This window comes from Tachysurus vachellii, chromosome 20 (genome assembly GCF_030014155.1).
Source record: "Tachysurus vachellii isolate PV-2020 chromosome 20, HZAU_Pvac_v1, whole genome shotgun sequence".
Classification (NCBI taxonomy): Eukaryota; Metazoa; Chordata; class Actinopteri; order Siluriformes; family Bagridae; genus Tachysurus; species Tachysurus vachellii.
This window is the reverse complement of record NC_083479.1, coordinates 5,549,660-5,576,460: the sequence shown is the minus strand read 5'-3', so window position 1 is coordinate 5,576,460 and position 26,801 is coordinate 5,549,660. Positions and strand designations below refer to the sequence as shown.

The window sequence follows — 26,801 nt, the reverse complement described above, 5'->3', positions numbered from 1 at the left end:
GAAAAAAATAAACATATAAAAACTAAAGTTGACAAAATGCAAACGTGTGACAAAGCACACGTGGCCGAGTGTTGACAGAAACTCTCCACTACATTCCTTCGTTCTGTAGCTAAATGCCAGTGGCTTTTGAAGCTAGAAACAAAAGTTGAACTCTTGTCCTTCTCTTCTCCCTGTTGGCTATAAAGACCTCGGCCCTTTCAAGTGTAGGCCTGAGATATGTCGAATAGCTCCCTAATGACATCGTCTCTAGTGAGGACTTACACACAAATGCTGGGCTCTAGAGTTACAAACCCATAGGTCAGCCAAAAACAAAGCCATTGGTCCCAGGTTCAGTTCAGATTCCTGTTCAATGCAGCAACTCATCATCAAAGTGTGTCTAGTGTGTGTGTGTGTGTGTGTGTGTGTGTGTATACAGACAATCCAGAAGAAGGTGTAGCGATTGATGCGTTACTTTTCTGTACATTTAAACGACAAGGACCCGGTATACGGTATAGAGGATCTATTGCTAAGACATGAAGAGAACAACAACCGGTGTTTATATTCGTCATCACAAATCACTCTTCCAGTTTTATTTCTTTGAAGCACAATAATGGCTAGCGAGTGGCATTCTGCATAAGAGTGTGAACTCCTGACTGTGTGTGTGAGTGTGTGTGAGAGTGGACATGTGAGCCCTGCACAGTTCTGTTTGGCGAGGTGTATTATGATACCTCCTGCAGGGCAGCTACATGGAGAAGAAGGAAGCAGAGCAAATGTATCATTTCACAGTTAGTCCTTTCCAACAGCAACAGACTGAACCTGTTTCACATCTGTTACTCTTGAATAATTACAACAAAAGTCTTCTTAAAGTAGATTTGATCCTTCTACGTGCAAGAAGTGCTTCTGTGATGAAAACACCCTCAAGGACTCGTATTCGCAATATGCTCGTACTGAGCGTCCTTTTCAATACGCTTCAGTATAAAGCATTACAGTCCAATAGCGACTTGTATTCCTGCTGTATTTCCAAAATAAATAAATGGAAATTCACAAGATGAAAAGATTCAGCAAGAGGTTTCTAGGTTGTAAAATGTTTCATTCACAAACCCTGTGTCAGCTCACTGCTCTCACCAAGACTCCTTCTTCCAACACTCAAAACCCTAGACATTTAATCTACCTCATCAGACGTCATCCCCAGACTTTAACGTCACATGTGACCCACATCGCAAGGCAGGCGTGCCTTTTCCCTCTTATGCCTGCTAAGTTTGGAAGCTTAACATAGTAGAAAGGGGCCCAGGCGAGTGACTGACGCACTACAGAGGCCTCTATCTCCTACTGGGGCTTGTCTAATTGGGCTGCGAGTGGTCCTGACTCTCGGACGAACAAAAAGGCACCGGAGATATGTAGAGATGAGAAGAGTTTAGAGAGGAGAAGACGGAAGAGAAAGAAGGGCGCCCTTGGCCTATTTTGGCAGAGGTCATCCCCAGATAGATTGCTGGCAAGAGGGGAGGTTGTGCTTCCAGAGAGCAGAAAGAGAAACTCAGGGGAAAAAAAAAGAGAGAGAGAGAGAGAGAGAGAGAGAGGAAGAGGGAGAGAGAGAAGGAGGTTGTGTCGGCGATGACGTGTCCGAGTGTGACGCCACACGCTAACATGTTTCCAGGTCAAAGCTGTGAGCTGATTGCACACCAACAGTGCAGAGAGAGAGAGAGGGCACTGAAGCGTGAAACAGCATCTGCTTTAGAATCTGTTCTCCATAAGAGTGCATTCATGGTGAGGCAAAGCGTCCGATAACACTGCTGAGTCCAGCAAAGTTATGCTACCAAAGTAGTAGGAAGTGTAACAGGATATGGAAGTGAATCAATGTTAGAGGGTAAAATAAACGCGTTTCCAAGAACAATGTATCCTGGTGTGTTGTATTCCTACAGTATACTGCCATTTTTATTTCTTATAGAACAACTGGTAGTACATTTTGTTATGAGTTTAGTATGACGAAAATAAAACAGTCAAGTCCTTCCATTAACACCGTATAATAGAATAAACATCTGAACACTTCGCCTTATTAATGATGTTTAATAGATGTGAAGTATGTGAAGGTTTGAAAGTATTTGGAGCATTCGTCATGCAAGTCCATCTGAATTAGCTACAGTATAGAACAGATAATGAGCGGATTAATATCACCTTGTGATATTCCTTCACGGCTGATGTATTGCCTGAGCTGTGTGCTGTTACAGACCAACTGGGTTCAAGAATTCACCTGAACGTTCGGCAGAAAGGAAATGGACACGCGAGCTGAGCCTGAGTTCAGTGTTCAGGCCTGATATCGAGAGATTAAGAACAGTGATGTATCTATCTTAATTTATCATGCACAATGCACAATGTGTTCCTGCCATGCTCTCTCTCTCTCTCACACACACACATACACACACACACACACACACACAATGAGACACCGTAAACAGTCGGTGTGCACTGCCTCATGGCACACAGCAGGAAACTTGACTCCAGGTTCTATGCAGGATTATACAGAGTAAGAGACGTGCCAAGGCCAAACTCTGGAAATGAGTCTCATATCTCGCAGTGATGAAGGATATGAATATGATGACAGATATACATCAGTGCAGCCAGAGCTGGAAACGTCAGCAGAACCCATGTTCTCACATTAAGAGCTGTCGTGATAATTAGTGTTAAAACAGACACTACGGTTTTTTTTACTACGGCAAGCCTTTCAGTTACACACTGACATTCATGACATTTTACTGGAAAAGGAAAAGGGAACGCAGGAACTTTACCATATTCCCTCTGAGTGTCTGAGAGAGCTGGTGGAGCGAGAGCGCGGTTTCATCACAATGCTCATTGTCGAAACTGACTTTTTCCTCTTCGCCACTTCTTTTCCGTTTCACACCTCCTCGAGTGCGCTCTACTCTCGCTGCATGCTCCCAGGAGCTCGTACAGAAACCCGTACAGAACGTCGTGCGCTGCCGCACTCTTTCTTTCTGCTTGAATTCTTCCTCTCTTTCTCTTTCTCTGAGTCTCTTGATCACAGACTGCAGGTTGTGTAAGCACTGGCTCGTGTTTCCAATCTCTCCCCTCTTCCTTTCTTGTCGTCGCTGGGTAAAGTGGCCTGGGAGAGAGGAGGGACAGGCAGGGGAGGTGCTGTCCTAGGGGCAATGTGTGTGTGTGTGTGCGTGCGTGTGTGTGTGTATGTTTGGGCTGTATCTCAGAGAGGGAGTCAGAGTGGCTTTAGGGAATGGAGAATGTGTAGCATTAGTGTATGTGTGTGTAGGGGTGGGTGGGGATGGGGATGTCAATGGTGACAACAATCAAAAGTCACTTTTTCAGAGATGCAGGCACAATAATGCAACCACGCAGGAGCAAAGAGCGTCAGGAGAGAAATAAAAAAAAAAAAAAAGAGGACGTAGAGAGCTGTCTAGAAAATAAGAAACTCAGCTCAACAGTGTCCTGGGTCACTAGAAGTGACAAAAAAAAATGACCAAAAAAGATACAACACAATTCCTTTACAGTCTGATATTCAGGTCAGTGTGTGCGTATGTGTGCGTACAGTATGTGTGTGTGTGTGTCGGTGTGTGTGTGTAAAATGCTGTCCAGCAGACCGTATATGATCTTAAAAAAAGAGAGCATGACATGAATAAAGTAGCCAGTAACGTCAGTAACGTCTCTGCACTTACATCCGATTCTAAACTCAAGTCTTATCTGAGTGCTGACTGGCCTCAGGCTGAGCTATCGACTATACCCCCTCTACACACACACACACACACACACACACACACTTACACACACACATGCTGCATTTAGACCCGTCCTTCAATCTTTATCACAATTGTCCATACCAACCAGACTCATTTAAAGGAATTAGAGAAGACGAGATATGATGCCTTGGCTTCATCTTAATATATTCCCCGGCATTTATTATAGACATAAACAGATGTATATTACACATAAAACATTTCATAACATTTAGAAAAAAAAAAAAAACAGAAACGGTTTCTCTTTGTTTCTCTTCGTAGAGAAACCGAGGAAACAGAAGCTGCATAAAGTGTGAGCTAAAAGGCATGTGTTGTGATGTTACAGGAGAAAAACACACACTAAACACACCAGCAACAAACACTTATCTATTGAGGTCTACAGTTTCGCCTCTGACTGATACAAAGCACTGACACTGGAGACTCATTTATTTATTTATTTTTTTAGAGACCCGTAGAAAAGATGGAAGAAAGGAGGGAGTAAACTGTCGGGAACTATTGAGACACAAATCCATCATGGCTGCCATGTTTGCACTTGCTCTGGCTATTGATAGCAAGGAGCTTCCAAAACATGTCGGAAAGCTGTGGCAGCTGTTCCGCTCGTACGTTCGCGACATGGCACGGATTCCGCTTCGCATTTCTGCAATAAGGTTGGCGTGCTTGGTTTCAGGATCGACACACGGCTTTTAAATTAAACGCTTGAGACCGGTTATAAACAACTGCCTCGTCATCTGAACAAACATCATGTCCATCAATGTCAGAGTGATAATCAGACTGAGAGCCGCACACACGCACACACACACACACACACACACACTCAATCTGGTCTGAAGTGTAAACCAAACCTTTTCTTATTGATATCTTGTTTGGGAGAGATTTGTGTCACATGACCCATGACCTTGTTTGTGTCACATGACCCATGTTTTCAAGTGAAAACATGTTTACTCGGTAATGCACACACTGCCATAGCTCTAGGACACGTGATCACTGACACTCAATCGTGCCCGTCGGGGTCTCAGATGGGTCGCAAAATATGAAGCGTGGCTGTTGGAGGTTTCTATATATATATATATATATATATATATATATATATATATATATATATATATATATATATACAGTTGAGGCCAAAATTATTAGCCCCCCAGGAATTTTGGAACATTTTCCTAAAGATCTTTCCAATGTTTGCAGCATTGATAAAACTTGATATAATCAAACATTCGCCAGTGCTATTTAGTAGCTTTTGGTACATTTTGGAATATAAAATACATTTTTAGGCTTGCTTTATAATCAAATATAGTGAAAATGGGGTGGTCAAAAATATTAGCCCCTTGTGAATATTTGCTTTCAAAACACACCCAATTAATCAATCAGCTTTCAAAACACACCTAATTAATCAATCAGCTTTCAAACCACACCTGTGCAGTCAATTGGCTTCCTAACAACACCTGGGCATTCAATCAGCATTAAAGGACTCCAAGGAACAGGGCACTTGAACACATTATTGGGAGAGACTACTTTTACTCACCATGCCAAAGACAAAGGAAATCAGTCTTGAGCTCAGAAAGAAGATAGTGGAGGCTCATGATAAGGGGGAAGGCTATACTGCCATTTCCAAGCTTTTCACAGTGTCTAGAACCGCCGTACGTTGCATCATTGCCAAGTACAAGGAGACAAATTCTGTAAGAAACAAACCTGGGCGTGGTCGTAAGCGCAAGATTTCAAGAACCCTGGAGAGGAAAATAGTCAGAGATATCAGCAAGATGCCCCAGACATCTGCCAAGATGATTGTTGCTGACCTGGCCTCTTCTGGAGTTGATGTTTCAAGGAACACAGTTGTGAGGGCTCTTCATCGTGGTGGGCTTCAGGGCCATCGTCCCAGAAGAACCCCTTTACTCAAACAGCGGCACATCACAGCTAGACTGAGGTTTGCCCGTGAACATTTGAAAGGTAAAGATGAGTTTTGGGAGTCTGTGCTTTGGTCTGATGAGACTAAACTGGAACTGTTTGGGCACATGGATGTTGCTTATGTTTGGCGAAGAAAGGGTGAGGCCTTCAACCCTAAGAACACAGTTCCCACAGTTAAACATGGTGGTGGGAGCATCATGCTGTGGGGCTGTTTTGCAGCTTCAGGCACAGGGAGCCTTGTTCGGGTGCATGGCATCATGAAAAAAGAAAATTATGTTGACATTTTGAGGGATAATATGCAGAAATCTGCTCGTAGTCTAGCCTTAGGTCGTCGCTGGGTCTTCCAACAAGACAATGACCCAAAGCATACATCGAAATTGGTCCAACAGTTCCTGAAGGATACCAAAACAAAGGTCCTGGAGTGGCCCGCACAGAGCCCAGACCTCAATCCTATTGAGAATCTGTGGCGAGTGCTCAAAGTGAATGTCCATGCTCGGAAACCACGTAATTTGGACCAGCTGGAGCAATTTGCAATGGAAGAATGGGCTAAAATCCCTCAGGAAACCTGTGCCAACCTAGTAAAGAACTACTCTAAGAGGTTGTTGTCAGTTGTGGCTCAGAAAGGGTTCACTATTGACTATTAATGACCGGGGGCTAATAATTTTGGACGTTTCATTTTTGCCCTTTCTTGTTTCAACTCACTATTTCAATTAAATATCCTAATCAAACTTAGTGGAGATTTTGTCTTTGTTATTTTGGAAACAAACACACTATAAAACACTTGTTGTTAATGGTCATTTCCATGGAGAAATCAAGAGTTTTGTCTAATTTCATAAGGGGGCTAATAATTTTGGCCTCAACTGTATATATAATCACCGTATAGTGCGTGTAAAATACCAGATTCAGGGAAATGCAGTGCTGCTGTACACAGACAGAGAGAAATGGAAACAGGGCCCTCTGGTGGTGAGGACCAACACTTTTCAGCAACGGGAATTCCAGCAAAAAAAAAAAAAAAAAAAACATGGCTGTTGCATTACAGTGAGGAATTAAACACAACCTGCACAACACAACTGCTAGCACCCCAAATTTACATCCTGAAGCTACTTTATACGACACCAACTTAACCATAATCCTGTGGAACGTCTCACGTCACAAGCGACTTCCTGTTATCACTCAGGTTCTAACAGCTGCACACAATCATTTTTTTTTCTCTCCATTTTATTAATAAGCTTTGTCATAGAATCAAGAAAGCAACTGGAGACGTCTTCCTAAAGGATAAATCAACAATCTTACAGAAAGCTTGACCATACCAATGATTATACGGTTTAATTGTTTCTTTTTAATGGTCTGAGCCCCTGCCATAGCTGCCAAGTGCTCTGCTAAAACATGAATAAAACACAAGTGCACAATCGAGACCCCAGTTTTTTTGTGTGTACCGAATCCATTCCATGCAGCGTGCTCTACATTAATGCATACTACAGCATGCTGGTGAGTTATTATCACTTTACACATCTACTGTGTGGTGAGGACTGGGGTTTATTTAAACAGATGCACCAAGCTGTGCTCATTGTAACCCCCTGTGCAACATCCTCTTGCAAAATCTTGCAAAATTTCAAAGCTCAAGACTTTTGTTAGTTATTTTTTCTTCATCTTGGATTAGTGCTCTGTATCTTTCAGACCATCGTCGTCTCTCTTCCTTCTCAGATAACAGATTGAAGTAGCTAATAATATAAGGAGCTCCAGTAACAGATATGTGTGCACAGCTACACAAGTGGCTTTTAAGAGCCTCTGTTATAATTAGGAGAGAAGAATACAGGAAAAAAAAAAAAAAGAGCGAGCTAAAGCGAGAGACTTATTTACTTCTTAGCTCACCTCTTTAAGCTACCGAGAGCTTAGAGACGTGGAACTGAAGGTTCAATCTGTTAACGTTACTTCCCTGTCACTTAACAGTGAAACTTCTTAAACGCTGTGAGACGTGATAGTTTAAGTAAAGAGGTGCGGTGTTAGGTTACAGTGTACAGTACCTATAGGATCGAAGCAGGTGCTTCCTCTTCATGCCTCTGTACACACTGAAGCTGCAGGCAATAAATTTGCCAGTGGGCTCCCTGTGCCAGTCCATTCTCACCGCAACTCCTTATTTCCTGTGACAGGAGCTCGAGTCCCAGCCACGTCCTTGCCTTCTTTCTGCTACTCCCTAACCCCCTTCTTTTTGACCGGCCAACCCCGCTCCCTTTCGGTCCCTGTTTAACCCTCTGTCTCTTTTCTCACTATAATCTCATTAAGCCTTGGACACAAGGCTGCTCCTCAGCTCAGGGCCTCCCTCCTCCCCTCCCTCCCCTCCCTCCCCTTTCCTCTTCAGCATCAGCTTTCAGTTTTACTACGCTTCACTGACAGTGCTCCTTCACTGGTTATAATGCAGAGGAGCTCACAGACACCCGAGGTGAGAGCTGTGTGTGTGTATGTGTGTGTGTGTGTGTGTTTGTGGGTATGTGGGTGTATTTGCTCACAGCTTTAATTCTGAAACGCTGACGTTTGTTATCATTTCGACCCAGAGCTGCTGAGGTGACACATGCTGCTTATTTTTTAAAGAGGTGGGGCAGCGAATTAATAAAAGGAGGCAGAGAGATAAATGATACGAGGCCACGGACTGAACAAATGATCATGTTAAGTCAAGCTTGAGCTTACGAATGAATATGCTGTAGAAATGTTTGCTGTTGTAGAAGAATGGATGAAAAAGTCTGTTGGACAAATATCTTCCGCTTCATTTGTGGTCATGAGAAACTTTTATTTAATATACATTATAATTATGTTTGTATGTATGTATATATATATATATATATTTTTTTTTTAAATATATTTTTTAATATTTACATATATATATGTAAATATTAAAAAATATATTTACATATATATATGTAAATATTAAAAAATATATTTAAAAATAGTTTGAAAATTTAAAAACATTTTATGCATTGCATCCCGTTTATTATCTCTTTTTCTCAACAATATTCTCACAAAGCAAAAGCTACAGATTTGTTTGGTTCCCTTTTTTTTAGCAGTCACTAATACCGTAACTACACAAGACGACACGTTACACACTAGCGTAACACCATTATATCGTATCAGTGTACAAAGTCCCAAAGAAGTAATGATATCGTAAGATATTATCGCTGGAGTTTTTACAAAGATGTTACATTGATGCACAGAAAACACTAATACAGTGTGAACGGAGGGGAAATAAAATAAGGCTAAGCCCTCGAACAGCTCAACCGGCTTAAAAAGTCTTTACCTACAGTACATCCTTGGCCAGTGACTAAGTGCACTACTGAACAGCCACCACAGTGTTAGGACTATAATGAGTATCCAGCGCCAGAATCTATATAAACCCATCCATACAATAATCCTCCAAACCAAATGCTACGTGAGTCTCATCTGGTTGTGGAAGCTTCGACTGAATGTTTGCATATGCAGTTCTGAGGAAAAACGCTGACATGGCAAACTCTCTGGTTTTAAGCTGCTGGAGGGCATGTTGTGGTTCTGCACGGTGTTTACAAGCAACTAAATGTTTGCTGACAGATTGTTCTGCTTCATTTTGATTTCTGAGAGAAAATCAGAGATGTGTAGAGACAGAATAATAAAAAAAATATATACTAAATAATACACACAGCCCGAACATCATGGAGGAACAACCAGGAGAGGATGTACATCTGCTGATCTGCACATCGTATAGAGGCATCATACAGTACAAGGTATTTAACGTGGAAGTGCACTTACGTACTAAGGGTTAGACATGAAGAGTGATGAAAGATCAAACAGATACGTAGAAACCTGACCCTAACACTCATATCTGCCTTTTGAACAAACCGTTCCAGATGTATTTCCTCTTTTGCACTTCTAATAACGTTCAATCTTGTTCTGGGAAGAATGTCTGCTCATTTATTAGTGCGTTAGTGAGACCAGGCAGTGACGTCGCACGAGGCGCACTTCATCCGAACGGTGGTCAGGAAAGCTTACACACTAGAGTGATGGGAAATCACACAAGACAAGACTGTACGCGTTTGGCAGACGCACTTACCCAGATCCACTTTGCACCTTGCTGTGGCGGTTTAGTGGATGAGGGATTCGAACTCACAAACTTCTAATTGGTGGCCCAACACCTTAACCACCAGGCTACCACATCTACTGAAGTCCAACAGAATTATATCTCGTTATCTCGTTTTTGTTTTGTATTGTAGTGTTTTGTTTATATATAAACCCAGTAAGTATATATTCTGTCCAAACATGCATGGAGAAAGTGGGTATGATTATAGCTTTCTGAAGGACAAGTGATCTTCCCTAGTTTGTCATTAATATAACTTGCAAGAAAATTACGTACTGCATACATTCCCCCGATATACATATACTAACATATCAGGATCATATATTGCTTATAGAATCTATTAATAATCGCACGGAGAGTGCGGCCCTCTTTCCTTCCACAAGAGGGCAGTAGTCTCTCGTTTCTTCTCTTGTTTTTGAAGGACAACTAGGGCAATTCCTTTTAATCAGCTATCTACAGTACAGTAGAGCAAGTACAAAAACACAGGTGCCTAATAAATACCCAATTAATAGCTCTGTTATATTTGATTTAATAGAGAATTCGGTTTAAATAGTATCTTGATAATCATTCAGGTTCTATAAATACATGGCAGAGCGAGCAGCGAGACAGAGACAGGGCACATTTCTGCATTTTGGAGACTTGGAGATGATTAATATTTTTTGAAAAAATAAATAAATAAATAAAAAAGCCTCATGACGCTCTTGGCAAAGACAAACGGACATGTGACATGGCACAGCTATTTTGTTTGCATTAGCATGAGAAATGATTTGCTAGGTGTGAAACGTTATCTGCTCGGCCTGTCAGAATGTTTTCTAAACTTGCCAGCTTGATTCATTTCAAGGCAACACGTTAGTTTCTCTTTCTACGGGCGTCATAGTGTTGTATATTTGCAGAACTTTGAATTATTTGTCGGGACAAAGTGACTTCAGACAAGCACAATAACTTCCGAACGTTTCAAGAGCACAAAATGACTCGAATTAGCTTTGTGACAAAAGATATTGCAAAAGCAATCGTTTAAATATAAAGAAATTAGAAGACATTTTAGGAGACAAAACTTTCAAGCCCACAGGCGCAGAGACCTGCCTTTCCTAGTTCTTTTCCCAAGATTTTTAATGACTGGCAGCAATCAATAGGGTGTCTACCCATCTACTACCTGCATACACATTGTGAGAGATGTGAGTGCTATGTGGCCTGCGACTCTGTTTCTTTACATACAACTTTCTCACACTCCAGGTCAAAAATAAAAGAGTGAACATTATGGAGGTAGATAGGGAGCTACCGTGTCGCCCGGTCTATTGATTACTTTAATTTGATGGCCGAGAGCCAATTGCCTCTCCTGCCACCTTTTATTTAGCCCAATGTGCCCTGCCACCTGTGCTCCATCATGTTGCCATGGAGCTAGCATTCTTCTGCCCGTGTTACTTGATGGCTCATTCCAGGCATGGAGAAGTAAAATAGGTTTCCATGGATGGTGATGGAAAAGTGGAGAAAAAAATAAATAAATAAGTGAGCTGGTGAGTCCCGTCTTTAAAAGAGACGACTGAGACGATGTTCAAATCCGATTAGCTCCAACGAGAGGACACGGTGAAAAGGTCTAATTTCCTGGATTGCTACTGGACACATCATTGTTTATGAGTCATCCCTTAGCTTTAACAGGAGTAAAGATGGATTTTTGGGTTATCATACCAGTCAATAAAACACACGTGTATATTCAGGGTGCAGACAGGCCGAGAATACGGTCTCTTCCCTGTCAATCACACCTACACCAGGCAATCCTACTGTAGGTACCTGGGAGCTCATGTACAATAGATACAAAAGCCATCATACACATTTGCCATTGTATGTGGAAGAGGATTGAGTGTGTTATGAGTATAGTATGTGAGTGAGTGGCAAGATTAAACTGATGAGAAATAAATAGATAAATAAATAAATAAATAAATAAACCAAAACGTATATTTCAAGTGTTTTCCCCGAAAGACAGGATTAAAACAGGTTTCTTCACATCCTCAGAGAGATGATACTGATTTCCTCACACTCAGGTCTCTGAGAGCAGAAACTAAATGTGAGCCTGATTTTCAGAAGTGCACAAGTGAAAATCCCAAACGAGAAATAAATATAAGCAGCTCTCATAAAATATGTATTCGTGATCTTTAACCACTTAGAGTTTAGAATCGTGCTCTGATAGCCGTCGATATCGACTTCCATTGAGAAAATAATTCAGGCTCACTGAGAGGCTCGGGCTCTATTATCAAGGACTAAACCATTTTGTACGAGAATAAAGGAAGTAAGAAGAACAAACAAGCAGGAAGAGAATCATTCTGCAGGCTATCATTTTATATATATATATATATAAATAGCCTTGATGATTGATGATTTCAGTCATGTGTTTGCTGTTATTGCCTCATGATGCTCTCCTCCACTTCAGTACTTCAGGTTATGGAGATGGATCAAATCCTCCAGGTTTCAGGTATGATCATATTATTCATTTTCTTTTATTCCCTTTGAGCCCACGTACCTTTAACTGCATGTAAAATTCATCCACGTTATTTGAGCTGCCAGCCTATAAAACACCATATGATTCCACAGCACGTCTGACAAGGAAGGAGCGCATGGTGGAATGCGTATGACGTGCCGTCAAGGACTGAAGACAAGGAAATCTCAAAGCGTAACCATTCTCAATTCTCACAGGTTACGTTCTGCACGCCATCCGTCTAAATGTACGTGAACTTATGCACAAAATACAAAAAAGAAAAAAAAAAAATTCTGTCTCATCCAGACCAGACAAGCAGCTGCCAAACCTGAACAAGATCAACAACACCTCTCATCCACACGTGGCCCTGTCTTGATGTCCTGCATCCCTACCTGCTCCCTCCACAGCCACACACACATTCAGATCCAGAGACAACCAAATGTAAAGAGGTTTTTTTTTCCCTCTAAAAAATAAACCAGATATCTGTATTTGCACGTTCAGGTTTATTGACTTAATTCTACTCATGTTGTTTACTAAAGCTTGTAAATCTTAAGGAAGAATTAAATATGTCCAGTTAAAGTTCTTTCACCTGTTTTACAAAGAGGATTTGAAATGCAAGTGTAGACTGATGTTGACCTTCGTCGAGCGAGAGAACCGTCATGAATACGCCGAAGACAGCCAGTGACACCGTGCACTTCCAGCTCTTTTCCTTCTTTCCTTTTTAACATATCTAGGGAAAGTGCTGTCTGTGGTCAGAAGGTTTTGTGTTTCTGTGTTCGTGGTACTGTGACGGTGCACTATGATAAGTTGGGACACCATCCTGGGTGTCCCCCGCTGGCATTCACTAAATTCCAGGGGTTTCGTTACCACAACGTAAAGTGGGCGTGTTTTCTTGGAAAAACGCCCTCTTTCAAAAAAAACAACAACAACAGCATACTACGAAGGACAAAACAGTCATACAGGTAGATTTATTTTAAAAAACAAATAAACAACCAAAAACTACTGTACGGTTATGTTTAGGGTCAAGATTACGGTTAGGGTTAGGGTTAGATTATCAAATAGGCCACGCCTACCCGATGACGCAATATCTGTTACGCCGTTCTGAAATCCCTGGAAATAAGTGCATCCCGTCCCCCGCCAGTCCCCTGGGAGAGACTCGAGGTTCCCAGTGACCCTGTGTAGAATACGTGCTACAGAAAATGGTTGGATAGAGTATTATCATTGCTGATCAGTTTACTGAAACCAGTAGTACACACATCATACCCCAAAAGAAGGAGTTGTCTTGCTTAGAAGGTGTGCAATGTGTACAATCCTCAATGAATCAAGTCTATTAAGGTTTCAATCAAATTTCCGCTCATTATCCGTGAAAAATTATACACTAACAATACGATGTTTTTTTAGTTTTTTTCTAGTCTGAACATGCCCCAAATACCAGCAAAAAAAAAAAAAAAACCCAAATGCCTAAGGCCTGGTGACCTAAGCTGCTTTGGAGGGAACTGTGGAATGTTTTTGTTGAGATCATGTTTAATGCTGGAATGCGTCCTCTCTTCTCAAGCTAACGTCTCTGCAGTCTAAACCTCCATATAAGGAAAGCTGTTCTTCAATTACGGCGAGACTTTAATGAGGTAAAGTCGTATAGGGCACGTGATCCAAAAAAAATAAAAAATAAAAAGGTGGGTATAGTTTTAGCCGCAAGACCTCCAGTGCTTCCAGTGAGCGCTGCGCCGCCGACGTCACCCGGCAAATGATGTGTGCTTTAATCTGAATAAACTAATTAACCTTTCATTTCTTCCATCTGGTACAGTGCTTTGAAGCGAAGCTGTTCCACAACTATTCCTCCCAAAGATGAGAGCAGATGATAACGGAGATTGCACGGGCACGGAATGATAAGGAGGTCCTCTTAAGTTGGTTCGAAAAACACACATGTTGGTGTGTTTTCTTAAACAATGACGCTGGCTTATTGTAGAGCAAGTACGTGTGTAACGTAACACCACCAGAGCAGTTATAACAAAATATGTCCTGACTCTGTTCTTGTGAACAGATCGATTGTCTTCGCCTAGCCAAAACGCATCCGCCTCCATCGGTTCGCTCCAGCGCTTGCTTTTTTTTGCATCATATGGAGTACAACTGGCAAACCCCAGCCAATTAAAGGACAATTAAATTACTTGTTGCCGCTTTCTCCGCACGCAACTTCTGGCTTTCCTCAGAATGAAGTTTTCGCTTGAGGTAGTGGAACAATTTGGATGTGTTTTGACACACTTTACAAATCACAGACGTTCGATTCGCATCTGATCTTCTGTATACGAACCACTTCCATATTGCTGAGGAAGCTCCTATTCAGGGCATTAATTCGTCTTCTTTGTCTAGGGTTCGAACTCCTTAATGAACAGCCCTAACGTAAAGGGCATCTAAAATTCACCACCAGTGGAGGAAGTCCTAATTATTTGCTTGTCTACAGTAAATAACCAGAGGTACAGTGAGTTTAAAGTGTCCCCACCCTTAGCGTTATCTACAGGTACCTCAAATCGGAGGTGAAAATCATCATGAAAACTCTGAGGACTTCTCAGACAAAATCTGACAAATTAAATGTGAAACTAACAATTGTTTTAGTAAGTTGTCCGGTCTCCACAAACGTACTGTACCAGAACAACGTTCTTTTAACAGCGATTCACTCATTTGGTGTTTTGATGATGACGTGTTGCTCTAAAATCTCCAGGTTGAGGTCTGCTGACTTGACTGTGAAAGCCAAAGCGATTGATTGAGTCATTTTTAAATTCTTGGATAAAGGACAAAGAAACAAGTCAGAAGGTACTTAAAGGATTTCACTGAATATTCCACGTAAAAGGACAAGTGGCCCTAAACCATTCCACCAAAATATCCCCGGTACCGCTTTAATTTACCCCGAGTGTATTTCCACACATTTAAAGACGCTAGATGAGATGCGTATTGCTAAATAAAGGCTCTCTTTATGGTAGATATGGTTATAGCCAAAGCAGAAAGCTGCCACCGCTCTCAACACACACATACAGACACAGGAAGTTTTTTCATCCAGTTGCAGGTTTAATTAGTTCGTGCCATGTGGACGATCCCCTGGGAGAGTATTGATGTGGTAGGGGTAGTCGGTGGCACCGACAGCTTCTGTGCCAGCGACTTCAGTAATAATCACCACCACAGGCGACTGTTAGATCTTCCAAGCCTGCCTACTGAGTGCACGTAGTTCAAAGCTCAAAGCTTCCACTGTAGATTATTCATCGTAGACTACAAATGAAGAAGGTTTGTTTGTCAGAAGAAAGATCAGTGAACAATTTGGGAGAAAATGCAAAGAGATTGTAGAAAGGCGAGCAGGTGTAGAGAGCATCATCTTCGTCTGGTGGAAAAGGAAGATATACTCAGAACAAAGTCGGATTCCACGGTACTTCTGACCATTAATCTAAAATTCTTCCAGCTCTGCAAGTGTACCAGCTCTATTGCAGTGTATTGCGGTGGGTATTCAACCTACCACCATCACTTCCTGTCAAGCCGAGCTGCATCTGGGAACATGGATTCTTTCCCACATGGAAACATTTCCCCATTTCCCCAAGGGCTTTGTCTTCTCCAACAAACAGAGATACAATGGCCCTTATTCTGAGAAGAAAAAGAGGTAACGATGGCCCGAAAGGGTGTTTAGATTTCAAATATAAACAGACTCAGTGTATCATCAAGAGACAGACAACAAATTTCCCCTTGTAATGGGAGTGAATTATGGAGCTGTACTAGAATTGTGGGGTGTTTGCTTACGTTTAAAAAAACAAAACTTAGAAACAAGGATTTCAATCTGTATCCATGACAAAATAAATAAAATGTGTATATGGGTATTCTGGTAAATGAGGAAATGTTTGTGAAGAGACATTTCTCTAGCATTTATAAAAGGAGAACAGGATCAAAATGAACTGAGGTGGTATAAAAAGAATAAAACACTTTGGAATGGATTGGGGAAAAAAATAAACAGAAATTCTACATGCAGTCGTTTATTTCTTTGGGATATTGGTCTCTTGCGTTGTGGATTTCAGCCTGGATCTGGACGCAATAGCTCAGAAGGGTGTTTCCGTCAGCTGTAGTGACTAACCGGGAGCGGCCCAATTAAAAAAAAAAAAGCCCCTGATTGTGGCTGAAGTAATGGGTTTAGACTTATATTTTTAAAGGGAAAGGAAAGTGCATCACAGTGATGCTAAATCTAATCCGTGTGACATCACTGATCCGGGACTGGGTGGATTACCAGGACAGGCTTGTCTAAGTATACAAGGATCCCACTAGTGATGTCATAGGAAGTTCCCTGAAGTCCTAAAGCATGGCAGATACACGTCACAGAGCCTTGTGGTTTTTCTTTATACTCAACAGAAAGAGTATCATGGAATATAAACTGTAAAAAAGGAAAAGAAAAAGAAAAGAAGAAAAAAAAAGCCAACCCTGCTATGCAGCATACCTCGGCAGTGTGTGAGCATTCTTTCCGAAATGTAAGACGTGCTCTGAAAAACGCTGCATCAAAGGGAAAGAAACCCAGATATTAACGTCAATGATTCGTTCAGGACTTTGATGTGCCATTCATACTCTTCTGCGTTCTCCAAAACAAACAAGCGTCTTGCCTTCCACATATTCCTCAAGTTCAGACAGTTTTATTCCAGACATATAAGCCTGGGAATTTTGGGGCGTTATTTATTTATTTATTTATTTATTTTATTCGAGATCTTTCAGGACGAAACGGTATTGTTAACACATTGTAAGGAATAAGAAGCAGAATTTCTGCCTGCAGTGGATTAACAAGGAAAGGTCTAAGAGACATGAAAGCACTGCTAAACTCATTAAGGCTACAACGTTTTGGAGAGGTCTTTGTGAATTTAACACAGTAATGGTTTATTCCATTACCTGGGACTGGAAACAATGCTGACGTCATACGGAAATCTAGCCTGTGAAATACTCCACAAAAACAAAGGTATAGTTAAAAAAAAAAAAAGAACTTTCCACAAAACCCGTATCTGAGCCCGGCTGACAAAAACTGTCCTTCAAGAGAAGGACATGTGCAATTTAAGTCTTCTGTGAAATGAACTGAATGCATTCCTACAAAAAAAAAAGAAAAAAGGCTTGCTATTGCAAAAAAAGAACAGGATCCTCCTCACTGGGCTGTAATGCAGGCACACGGAGGACATTTCAGCCTGGCTGAACAGTCAATGTCAGGGTTTCGGGGGCAAACAGTCAGTCAGTCCTAGAGAGCCACAGCACCACCGTTTGTGTTCTCTCTGCTCAGATTTAACGCCTAAGGCCTTAACATTTACACAGCTGGCAACTCAGATACATTGGGTTGATACATTGGGAGCTGTGAGGGAATTTCAGGGCTGTATTAATTATATAGTAAAATACTACACCTAGTGCTAATTATTCACACAGCACTAAAATTATTATTATTTTTTTATATTCATCCAAATTTGAAATGGTATACACAATGTGTTAAAGGGAACAAGCAAACTAAAAGCTTTAATTAAAGAAATAAACAGGTTAATAACGGCGTGTTTACTTTTAGCTGTTATTTAAGACGCACCCATGCGACTCTGTGGCAGAGCGTAGCGGAGTGAGTAAGAGGGAATTCTCTCATCATTTGCTAACTTGCACTGAATGCACTTTCATGCTGCATACACAAACCCAGTATTGAACATCTGCTGATTCAGTTTGTGTCTGCACTTTAAAATGAAAGAATAGCTTTTTTTCGGCCTCGTTCCAAAGCACTCGAGCGTGGCACGTGAGATAGTCAGCTTCCAGGAGGGCATTGAGCCACCGCAGTGATGTGGCACTACTAACCAACCACAACACCCCCCTGTCTCCACTCCACATCCACCCAAACCCCAAGCTATAAAACTACCCAAAGGCCGACACTGACGCACACACAAGCCGCAGGACAACGTGCTTCAAGACTGCCAACCAACCTTGGATGGGATCAAGCTGGAGACTTTTTTGTTTGGTTTAATAACAGTTTTGTGTGTTTTAGTGGCTTTGCAGATTGGAGGGTGTACATGTTTGGAAAGGGCAGCTTTGTAACCGAATTTGAAACGTTTACAGATCCATGCTGAGAAGTGTCACCAAATGAACTGTTCCGCTGACTTAACACAGAACTGGCTGAATTCTCGAATCGGACTTGTTTGTCGGTGCTGCATAGTTTTCTATAACAGCAGTTCCAAGACAAATCATACGGCAAAGTCGGCCTTGTACAGCAGACACAAACACAAATAATACACTGATAAATAAAAAACGTTTTCAGGTGTCATCACTTCGTAACGATCAGTCCGTTTGTCTCACCACAGAAAAAAATGATTCATATATGCAGTTTAACCTGGATCTTCGTTTACATCTGCAGGCAATAACATTATAAGATCCAGTCCTGTCAGCAAACAGCAGACCAAACACAGTCACCGTGACTCTGCAGAGCTGAAGAGAGACGAGCAAATCTGAGAAATGATGAGATCGACTGACTGAAACCGTATACTGTTGCCGATCCTCAGTATTATTTTAGCTCACCATTTAGCTGACCACGAGACAATCCGTACAATTCATTACAGGAATATTTTAAACAACAGTATCTGCACGAGATTATTATTAGTATTGAAGCACGGTTAGATAAAGTCTTTCCTGTCTGACGTCATACTGGTCACAGTAGCAGCTATTCTGGATTAAACTGGGGAAATATTATGTTACGAGTTTAACAAAGATCAGATCACAGCATTGCATTTTGTCCTTCATACTGGGTTAGTTTACAGAAATGCCTGTAAACTGGTTTCATATACAGTACATGCTTTAACTTGCCAGCTTCCTGTAAAAAATATGAAGTGGGAGGAATAATATATAGACAGGTGACAAATTAAAGGAAAATAAACCGTCCTGATGGGAGTGGTCTATTCCACTGGATGACTCCGCCCCCAATTACAAGACACAAGAGCTCACTGAGCAATTTATTGAGGATAAAACGCCTGAGGGGGATTTTGAGACACGGCTAAGTCGGCTTTCTCCAACACCAACACCACCACCGTCAGAATCATCATCATCGTCGTCATCATCATCTAATCGCCGACTGAAAAGCATATCATTTTGAGTCAAATTCAAATTTTATTTGCTCACATACTGTACATAACCTTCCACAGTACCGACACGTGGTAAAATGCTGTGACTGTTTGCGACATGAGACGTAGGATAAAAAAGAAAAAAGAAAGAAAAAAGAAAAGAAAAAAAAAAGAATAAAAAGAGTTACAATAAAATAAAATAAAAATACAAAAAACAAAACAGAACTAGAACTATCTGTACAAGTTAAGGTTAAAAATACATTTAAAATATATTTAATTTTTTTTTTTAAATAAATAAAATTAAATAAAAAATATATATGAATAGGAATGAGTGGCAGAACAGTATGACTGTTGTGAATAGAGTGCAGATGTGTGCAATTAGTTAGCAAAAAGAATGCTGTTTATCCTTCAGTACGGTTCCAGGGACTCGGTGCCAGGATGTTTGTGGCCTAACACCTGCTTACTAAAACTCCTTGGGGTTTTCTTTTTCCACCCATCTGTAAAGCTTGTACATATTTACTGTGTGCGAGTGTAAACACTAAAACTGTTTTATTTAAAAACAGAGCTGGTGTCATCATGCTAATGGCCTAATCTGAAGAAAAATGTTAGTCTGATTCCTTAATCCTTAAGGCTTTGTATTTATTTATTTATTTATTTTTGCTTTGCAGTTAGAGCACAATAGAAAATTTGGATTAAAGTATTTTGTGAAAACTAGCGCTTATAATCGCGTAATGAACGCAACCCACAATTGTTCTGCGATATGAAAGAGTGCATGTTAAAGGTTGCCGCATAAAAAAATATAAAAATGCCTGCCTCTCAGTCTCGCTGCTGTGTACGACTTGATGCCCGGACTAGCACACATGCTGACGATGAGAGGGGAAAAAAAACCCAAGCGTACAGACCTCCAGCTATAGAATGACTCATTTTCCTACACTGTAGCAACACCGTGAGCGAATAAAAATGAGCCTAGGTAAGGATGTGTCATGTTCAGTTAGCGGTGTCACGATAGATCACTTGAAGGACGAGAAAATATGAAAGCTATCGTTGTTTTTACAATAAAGAAAGGTTTATTGTTCCTGAGCCGAGTATTTTCTGGCTGACGCACAACCTCGAGAACAACCTCATACTGTAACGGTCATACATAAACACATACCCACACCCATTAGCAACACACACACACACACACCTGTTTTTGGCTGCCTCCAGGCCAAATTTCAATACTAGTTCTTGCATGCTGTGTTTTGTGTCACAGTCCTTTAACAGTGTGAGCAGAATGACGCTGCAGTCTAGTCCATTCCTGCTCGCTATTCTCTTTAATCCGTCATTATTTCCCCACAAACCTTATGAGGCCTATTAGTGTCACCGGATGGCTTTCGGAGAGTACAAATGTTACTAAAACGAGGTACGCTGACATATTAACGTATTAAGGGACACGTGAAATAAATCAAAACATTACAGGACGAGCTGAAAAACGCTTGTCCTCTTGATCGGGTTCTATCGATTTCTCATTATAGAGTCTCACCTGGCGCACAACTCATATTAATAACATTTGCTGCTCCTGCGCTTTACTGCAATCACCTGAAAGCTTTTCTGAGGGTTCGGGTTCATTCTTCAGCGCTAAAAAGCTCTAGGATGTTCTTTGTCTAAGGGAAGCTTTAAAGCCTCTAGACAGAACCATGAAATTTCAATTCAATCAGCGGATCAAAATGTATGAAGGAAGGGAAGAATTTCCACTTGGAAGTAAAAACGATCGCGTTCACATATTGATATAACGTTTCTACGTATTAATCATTTTAACATAAACCGCCCATTAATTACTTCTTGTTGAACATATTTGACCTAAATGCAAATTCGGTCCTTAATTTGAATACATTGCAGATTTACAGAAATCCAGATCATTTTTTTCCCCCCAAGTCACTTCATGTTAATACTATTTTGCAATCACGGAAAAGCAAAAGCAAAAGCAAGCATCCTCTAATGAGTAGAACTCTGATAGAAATCGTTACATACTGTATGCGTTTTCACTGGTAGGAGTTTAAGTCACATAGCACAAAAAAAAAACGGAGAGACGGAATAACGAGTGTGGAGAGGAAAAACTCCCCGAGACAACATTAGGAAGAAACCAGACTCGAAAGAAACCCGTCCTCATCTGGATGACACTGGATAGTGTGATTATGAGCTGTTACTCATCCTTAGCTCTTTACTACATCATTAGCGACTTCACTTCATATCTATAGCAACAGTTACGATAAGAGTGAGTGAGATTTGTTCCTGCTTCAAGAACCTGTAGAAGAACTATCTGAAAGAACCTTTCTGTCTGCTTGTAAGGTCAATCAGCATGACTTTGCTAAACAACAATGAACTGAAACTGTTGTAATGGATGTTCTGGTAAAACTGAGGTCCTTTCTTTATTGTCATCTTCAACCGATGCTGATGATGTCACTAACTCTACTGTAGTAACCGTTTCCAACAAGAAGTGGAAACGTTTGTGGTGGACGCAGACGATCAGCTTGATAGACACGGTGTGGAACTCGACCAATCGAATTAATGGACCAGAATTGACTTTTGTGTGTTTATACACTTAACTATTTCACTGTTTTAGTATTTATGTTACACATAATATCAAGCAGAAATTTCAATTCCTTGTACATAATTGCTCTAGCAAACTGAGCTTGAATTTCCAGGGAAAACACACACACACACACACACACACACACACACACAGTCTAAAAGTTGATCTCTACTGTACATATTTTTGTCAAGCCACCAATAATACACCTGCTTTGCTATTAAACCTCTGACGCAGTGGAGATATCTGATCCGAAGAAGAATCGGGTAAAGATGAAGCTTGTTATATTAAAGCAGCAGGATGTGGATGCACCAGTCCGGAGAGTGAGGTTAACTCCACCCTGTTGTGTGTAAATAGTGTCTACACTAACAGTAGCTTCACACGAGCTGTGAATCATTCACAACGCACGGTTTATCTTATGTTTAGCCAATTATTCTATGTTTCTATGTATTCAATTGTTTATCTTATGTTTAACCAATTATTCTATGGATGCCAGATATGTTACTGAAAAAATGACTGAAAGTGACTCTTCTTTGCCAAAGATAGTTCGGAAACTGTTTGAGGCGATGAGTGGAAATGTATCGTCGTTGTTAACGCACAAAAATGCTCGACTTTGTGTTTCAGGTTGTGTTTCATTTGGCTCGATTCTGGTGTTGCCTCCCTTAGTCTGTTTGTCTAGACTTAAAGAAGGCAAACATGACGGATCCTTCAATAAGTGTGCAAGGTTATGTCGTACTGCGTGCACACCTGGGAAGCCCCAACAGAGTACGTCACGGACTTGCGTCCGTCTCATAACCTCGGCGAGCGTTTCTGTTCATCTATTCATCATACATTCTCTGTAACGATGCCGAAGTGATGATAAGTGTGCTTTACTTAGTGCGTTCAAAAAAAAAAAAGTGCGTTAGAGCAAAGTCTATACGACTTGTGTCTGTGTGGTGGATTTCTGGATCTCCAGACAATGCATTGCAGACAAATGACTTATCAAGTAATGTTTATTTGTCTAAATATTTAATGCAAATCCTCTTTTCCTGGACCGGAAGAATTAACAGCGCCTGTGCTGGAGGCTGGATGTGATGAGAACAGACACATAACCTCAGTTGATGTCTACTAGTATAGGCAGCTAGGGTCTTCCCTCTGACTCAGATTATTTAGCCAACACCAGCTGAGTGGGATGTCTAGACAGTGTTGTGTGGTATTAATCTTAATGGATCTGAATCTCGTCCCTCTGTGTTTCGTTTTTTTTGACCCTTTTTTCCTTCATAAGTACAAAGGTGCACTTACCAAATCCACGAGTGCCTCCTGAGCGGGAAATTATTGACTTGCATCATTTTCTGCTCCTGTCTTGTGTAAATATAGCCAGTCTTCATTTAAGCCAAGGAGAAATCTTAATGGCTCTTTTTCATTTAAAAAAAAAAATAAATAAAAAATTCAAAAAAAAAAAAAAACCTCAAACAAGTCTAAAGAATGTCATTCTTCCTTCTGCTTACATACTTTCGCTTAAAATCATTTTCAAAGACAAGGTGATTGTTCTAAGCACATGTTCTAATCCATGGCAGAGTCCTGAATAAAATCCGTAAGGAAGTTAGAAGGCAATGAATTAAGCATGTCTACGCAAGGAAAAGGGATGCTTAAAGAAAACCAGCCAGGATTCCCATGTAAGAGTGAGTCTGAACAGAAGCTGAAGCGCGCTGAAGGAGTCATCACTTTCCCGCTTTTTTTTTGCACGGAATTCTCCCAGAAATGACGTCCGACTCATCCCGTGGTGAAGTCCCAGCACTGCCCTTCGTTATTCCGGTGCTCTGCCATGTTTCTGCTGTCGTCCAAAAAAGAAGGTGTCATTTTAGACTGGAGGCTGCATGCTTGTGTATCCACGAAGCCTCAGGAGGCACAAAGTTCCTTGGTTTATGCTGTCCTGCAATGCGCTGGGATGCCATAGAGCAAAACAACAGGGCAGGTCCCACTCACACACTCTCTCTCACACACACACACACTCGCAATCCTCAAGCCATCCTGTAGAAATGCATCAAGAGTAAACTGGAGTCTGCCTTCTGCTCCTCTCGTGTACAGCACAGTGTAAGCTATTGATCCTCTTAGCGCAGATAGCTCTGATTAATTCAGCCCTGTTTGCTAAAGGATGGGAGCCTTAGGGAAGACAGAGGAAACGGTGCAGCAGCAGGACCAGAGGAAGAGAAGGACTAGTTAAAAAAAAAACTAAAATAAATGTGTCATCTTTCTGCGTCGCCCTGTCCTCTTGGAAGCCCATGTGTTCCAGCTGTCATTCCCGGTGTGACTGCAGATCCTGTCAGAGAGCAGGCACAAACAACAAAGCGCCTTTTTTTACCCTCTCTTACCTCCTAGCACGTGCTAATCCAGCATACACAAACTCATCGCATGAGGAACCTCCCAGCGCTCTTCCAGTGCCCTTTCTTTACTCTTTACTAACCTGGGCAATCCTGACTCCACTCACTCTGCTCGAGCTGTGCTGCAGAGCCGGCTCTAGGCTGCAGTGTGTTTGGGTTTGTGTGTGTGTGTGTGTGTGTGTGTGTGTGTGTCTGGGAAAGACTGTGTGACTGGATGTCTGAGTGTAAACGTCAAGGGGCCCCCACGAGGGAGGCTCTGGCAGGCCAACGTTACAAAGCAACTAACGGCTTAACGGTTCGGAAAAAAAAAGCCTGTTTTTGCCAGGAAATCTGTTTAAGACCCAAGACAAAGGACATGGGTCATGGTGGAAGGCAGACATAACAAAAACCACTAATCCAGTTTAAGAATTCCCCTTAGAAAACAAAGGGGGAAAAAAAAAACACACTGCTGACTAAGTAGAAATGGAATAATTATGGCAGAGATACACAATTCCGGTGAGCGGATATACACTATTAATACACAAATTTGTACTGAAAGGCTGCGTGGAGCCTCAACATGCATGTCTCATGCCATTAGAGGACAAACATGCATAAGAGCAAAGCTTGTCTCTAATATTTTGAAGGGTTTAGGGTATTTAAGTTCAACCCTGGCATCGAGACCTTGTTTACGCAGGAACGAACGCACATTAACAGCTCAGAGAAGAAAAAAAACGTCAGAGAGAAAACGTCTGCATTGACTACAGGAAGGGAATCTAATATGCTGTGTATCTTGGGTTATGGGCGTCTCAGATTTCAATAAAGATTTTTTTTTTTCCTGATGAAAGAACCAAAGAGTTTATCAAATACGTTTTACATCGCTGTTCGCTCCCCGTACGACCCTCGGCTAATTTTATTTGTTGTTGTTGTTGTTGTTGTTTTTTTGTGCCTCGTGAAACCAAACTAATATTCGGAAACGCCCCGTGTCCGCGCTAAGTCGGTACAGCAGATCTGAATGAGATTTACAGGATTCAGGCTTGCTCCGTGAAGGTGTGCCGTCTGACACGAGGCGTGTTGAGGCAATGGAAAGCGGCTTAAAACCGGGTTATAATCAAATCCTCTGGCTTGGGCTGCAGAACAACAGTTTGGCTTGAGTGCTGAATACACATCACATGATGACAGCGTGGAATTGTGGATATTGTGTTGGCGAGCCAGAGCGATACAAATAGACAATACACCCTGGATGAGGCATCAGCTGTGTGTTATATGAGTACCAGCGCATTCATGGTACTTGCGTCAGGCACTCGAAGTATCTGCAAATACTGTGAGGTTGCCGTGATAGAACAACAGAGGATCCGGTCATCCTGACTGCTCTTCACCTTGTTCACACTTTTGGACGGAAGAATGAATACACAGCATGTTCACAGCTGCACAGCTACGTCTCTCGTCTCTGTTTCTAGTTCGAAAAACGCTAATGTCAAGTCAGGGGTTGGGTAACTGTCATAAAGTGTGATGAGTGGGGGTTGTTTTTAGGGATGATGATGGATTCCAGGGCATAAGGAAAACAGCTGGAGTGGAGATTACTACTAGAAGAGTGGTTCAAATACTTCTCACCTGTGCAATAACGTAGCAGAAGAGGCTAGAAGACAAAACATTTTCAAGATGGCAGATGGACTCTCCGGTGGACAAGACGTCTTAGAGACGTCTTTGAAATTAGATCACGCACGGTTCCGCTAAAGCTAGCGGTCGTATTGTATGTTGGATGCCATCGATTGAGAAACGGCCGATACTTCAGCTTCTAAAACTCATACGCTAGAGTACACAGTGCCTAGTGTACTGTAAGTGCACAGCATGTAGGATGTCATTGGGACACATCTACAGCTTGTCGTGTTGCCGGTGGAAACCCCAGCACCTTCACTTCACTTAAAAAAATAAGTCCAGTCAAAAAGCGGTCGCTACGTCAGTCAGCACGTGTCTGAGACGCTGCTAAAACTCAGATTTAAGATCTGACCAATCAGATTCAAGAATTTTTTTTACAACGTATTAATATTCGAATGGGAATTTGTCTAATGATGATATTGATGTAAGCTGGTTTAGTGCCTCAGGAAATGTCCATTTTTTCTGCAAACTAAGAATTTAACCTCAATTCCTTTGGATACGCTAGAAGTCATACAATCGATACGTCTACATAAAAAAAAAAAAACACATGGGAAGTCATTTTTACCATCATTTCTAACTCGACAGATTTTCTTTACCATCACTTTTCCTCTAATATTCACACTTGTGTTAAAATATCTGGATTTGAACCCAATGGAAAAAAAGTGCGTGCGTGAAAGTAACTCTCAGATAACGTCCTTGGGAAAGTCGCTCTGTTGGAGGTCCTTATCTGACGTGTAGCAGTGGGATCGTGTTTATTTATGAACACGTCCGTGCCGCTCGGCCACCTTGGTGTACAGTAAATAACACGACGGGGCTGGCTGCACGTCGAGCTAGCCTCTGATGCCGGGGGGTCACGTCAGCTCGGCGTGAACATAGTAACCGCACACTGAACATACTGCAGAGCAACAATCGTTCACTCTGTAGCATCTTACACTTAGCTGTCT

At 41.4% G+C, this 26,801-nt stretch overlaps 1 protein-coding gene and 1 long non-coding RNA gene across 10 annotated transcripts in view; one reads left to right on the top strand and one right to left on the bottom strand.

The window, feature by feature from the left end:
- Positions 1–26,801, bottom strand: part of LOC132863255 (cAMP-specific 3',5'-cyclic phosphodiesterase 4D-like) — a 156,482-nt gene that overhangs the window by 33,160 nt on the left and 96,521 nt on the right. For 2 of the 9 annotated variants that reach the window (XM_060895974.1, XM_060895979.1), the window contains exon 1: positions 23,144–23,298. The exons of 4 other annotated variants lie outside the window; for them this stretch is intronic. In XM_060895974.1, coding sequence (XP_060751957.1) covers positions 23,144–23,229 — 86 coding nt within the window. In that variant the 5' untranslated portion in view covers positions 23,230–23,298. Of the gene's footprint in view, positions 1–2,762; positions 3,090–7,666; positions 7,958–23,143; positions 23,299–26,801 lie in introns of those variants that run through there. 3 more of the 9 variants (XM_060895973.1, XM_060895975.1, XM_060895976.1) reach the window with 3 other exon arrangements.
- LOC132863258 (uncharacterized) lies at positions 8,020–12,424 on the top strand. Its single transcript, XR_009650103.1, has 3 exons — positions 8,020–8,082; positions 12,167–12,208; positions 12,328–12,424. It is a non-coding gene; the product is annotated as an uncharacterized LOC132863258 (long non-coding RNA).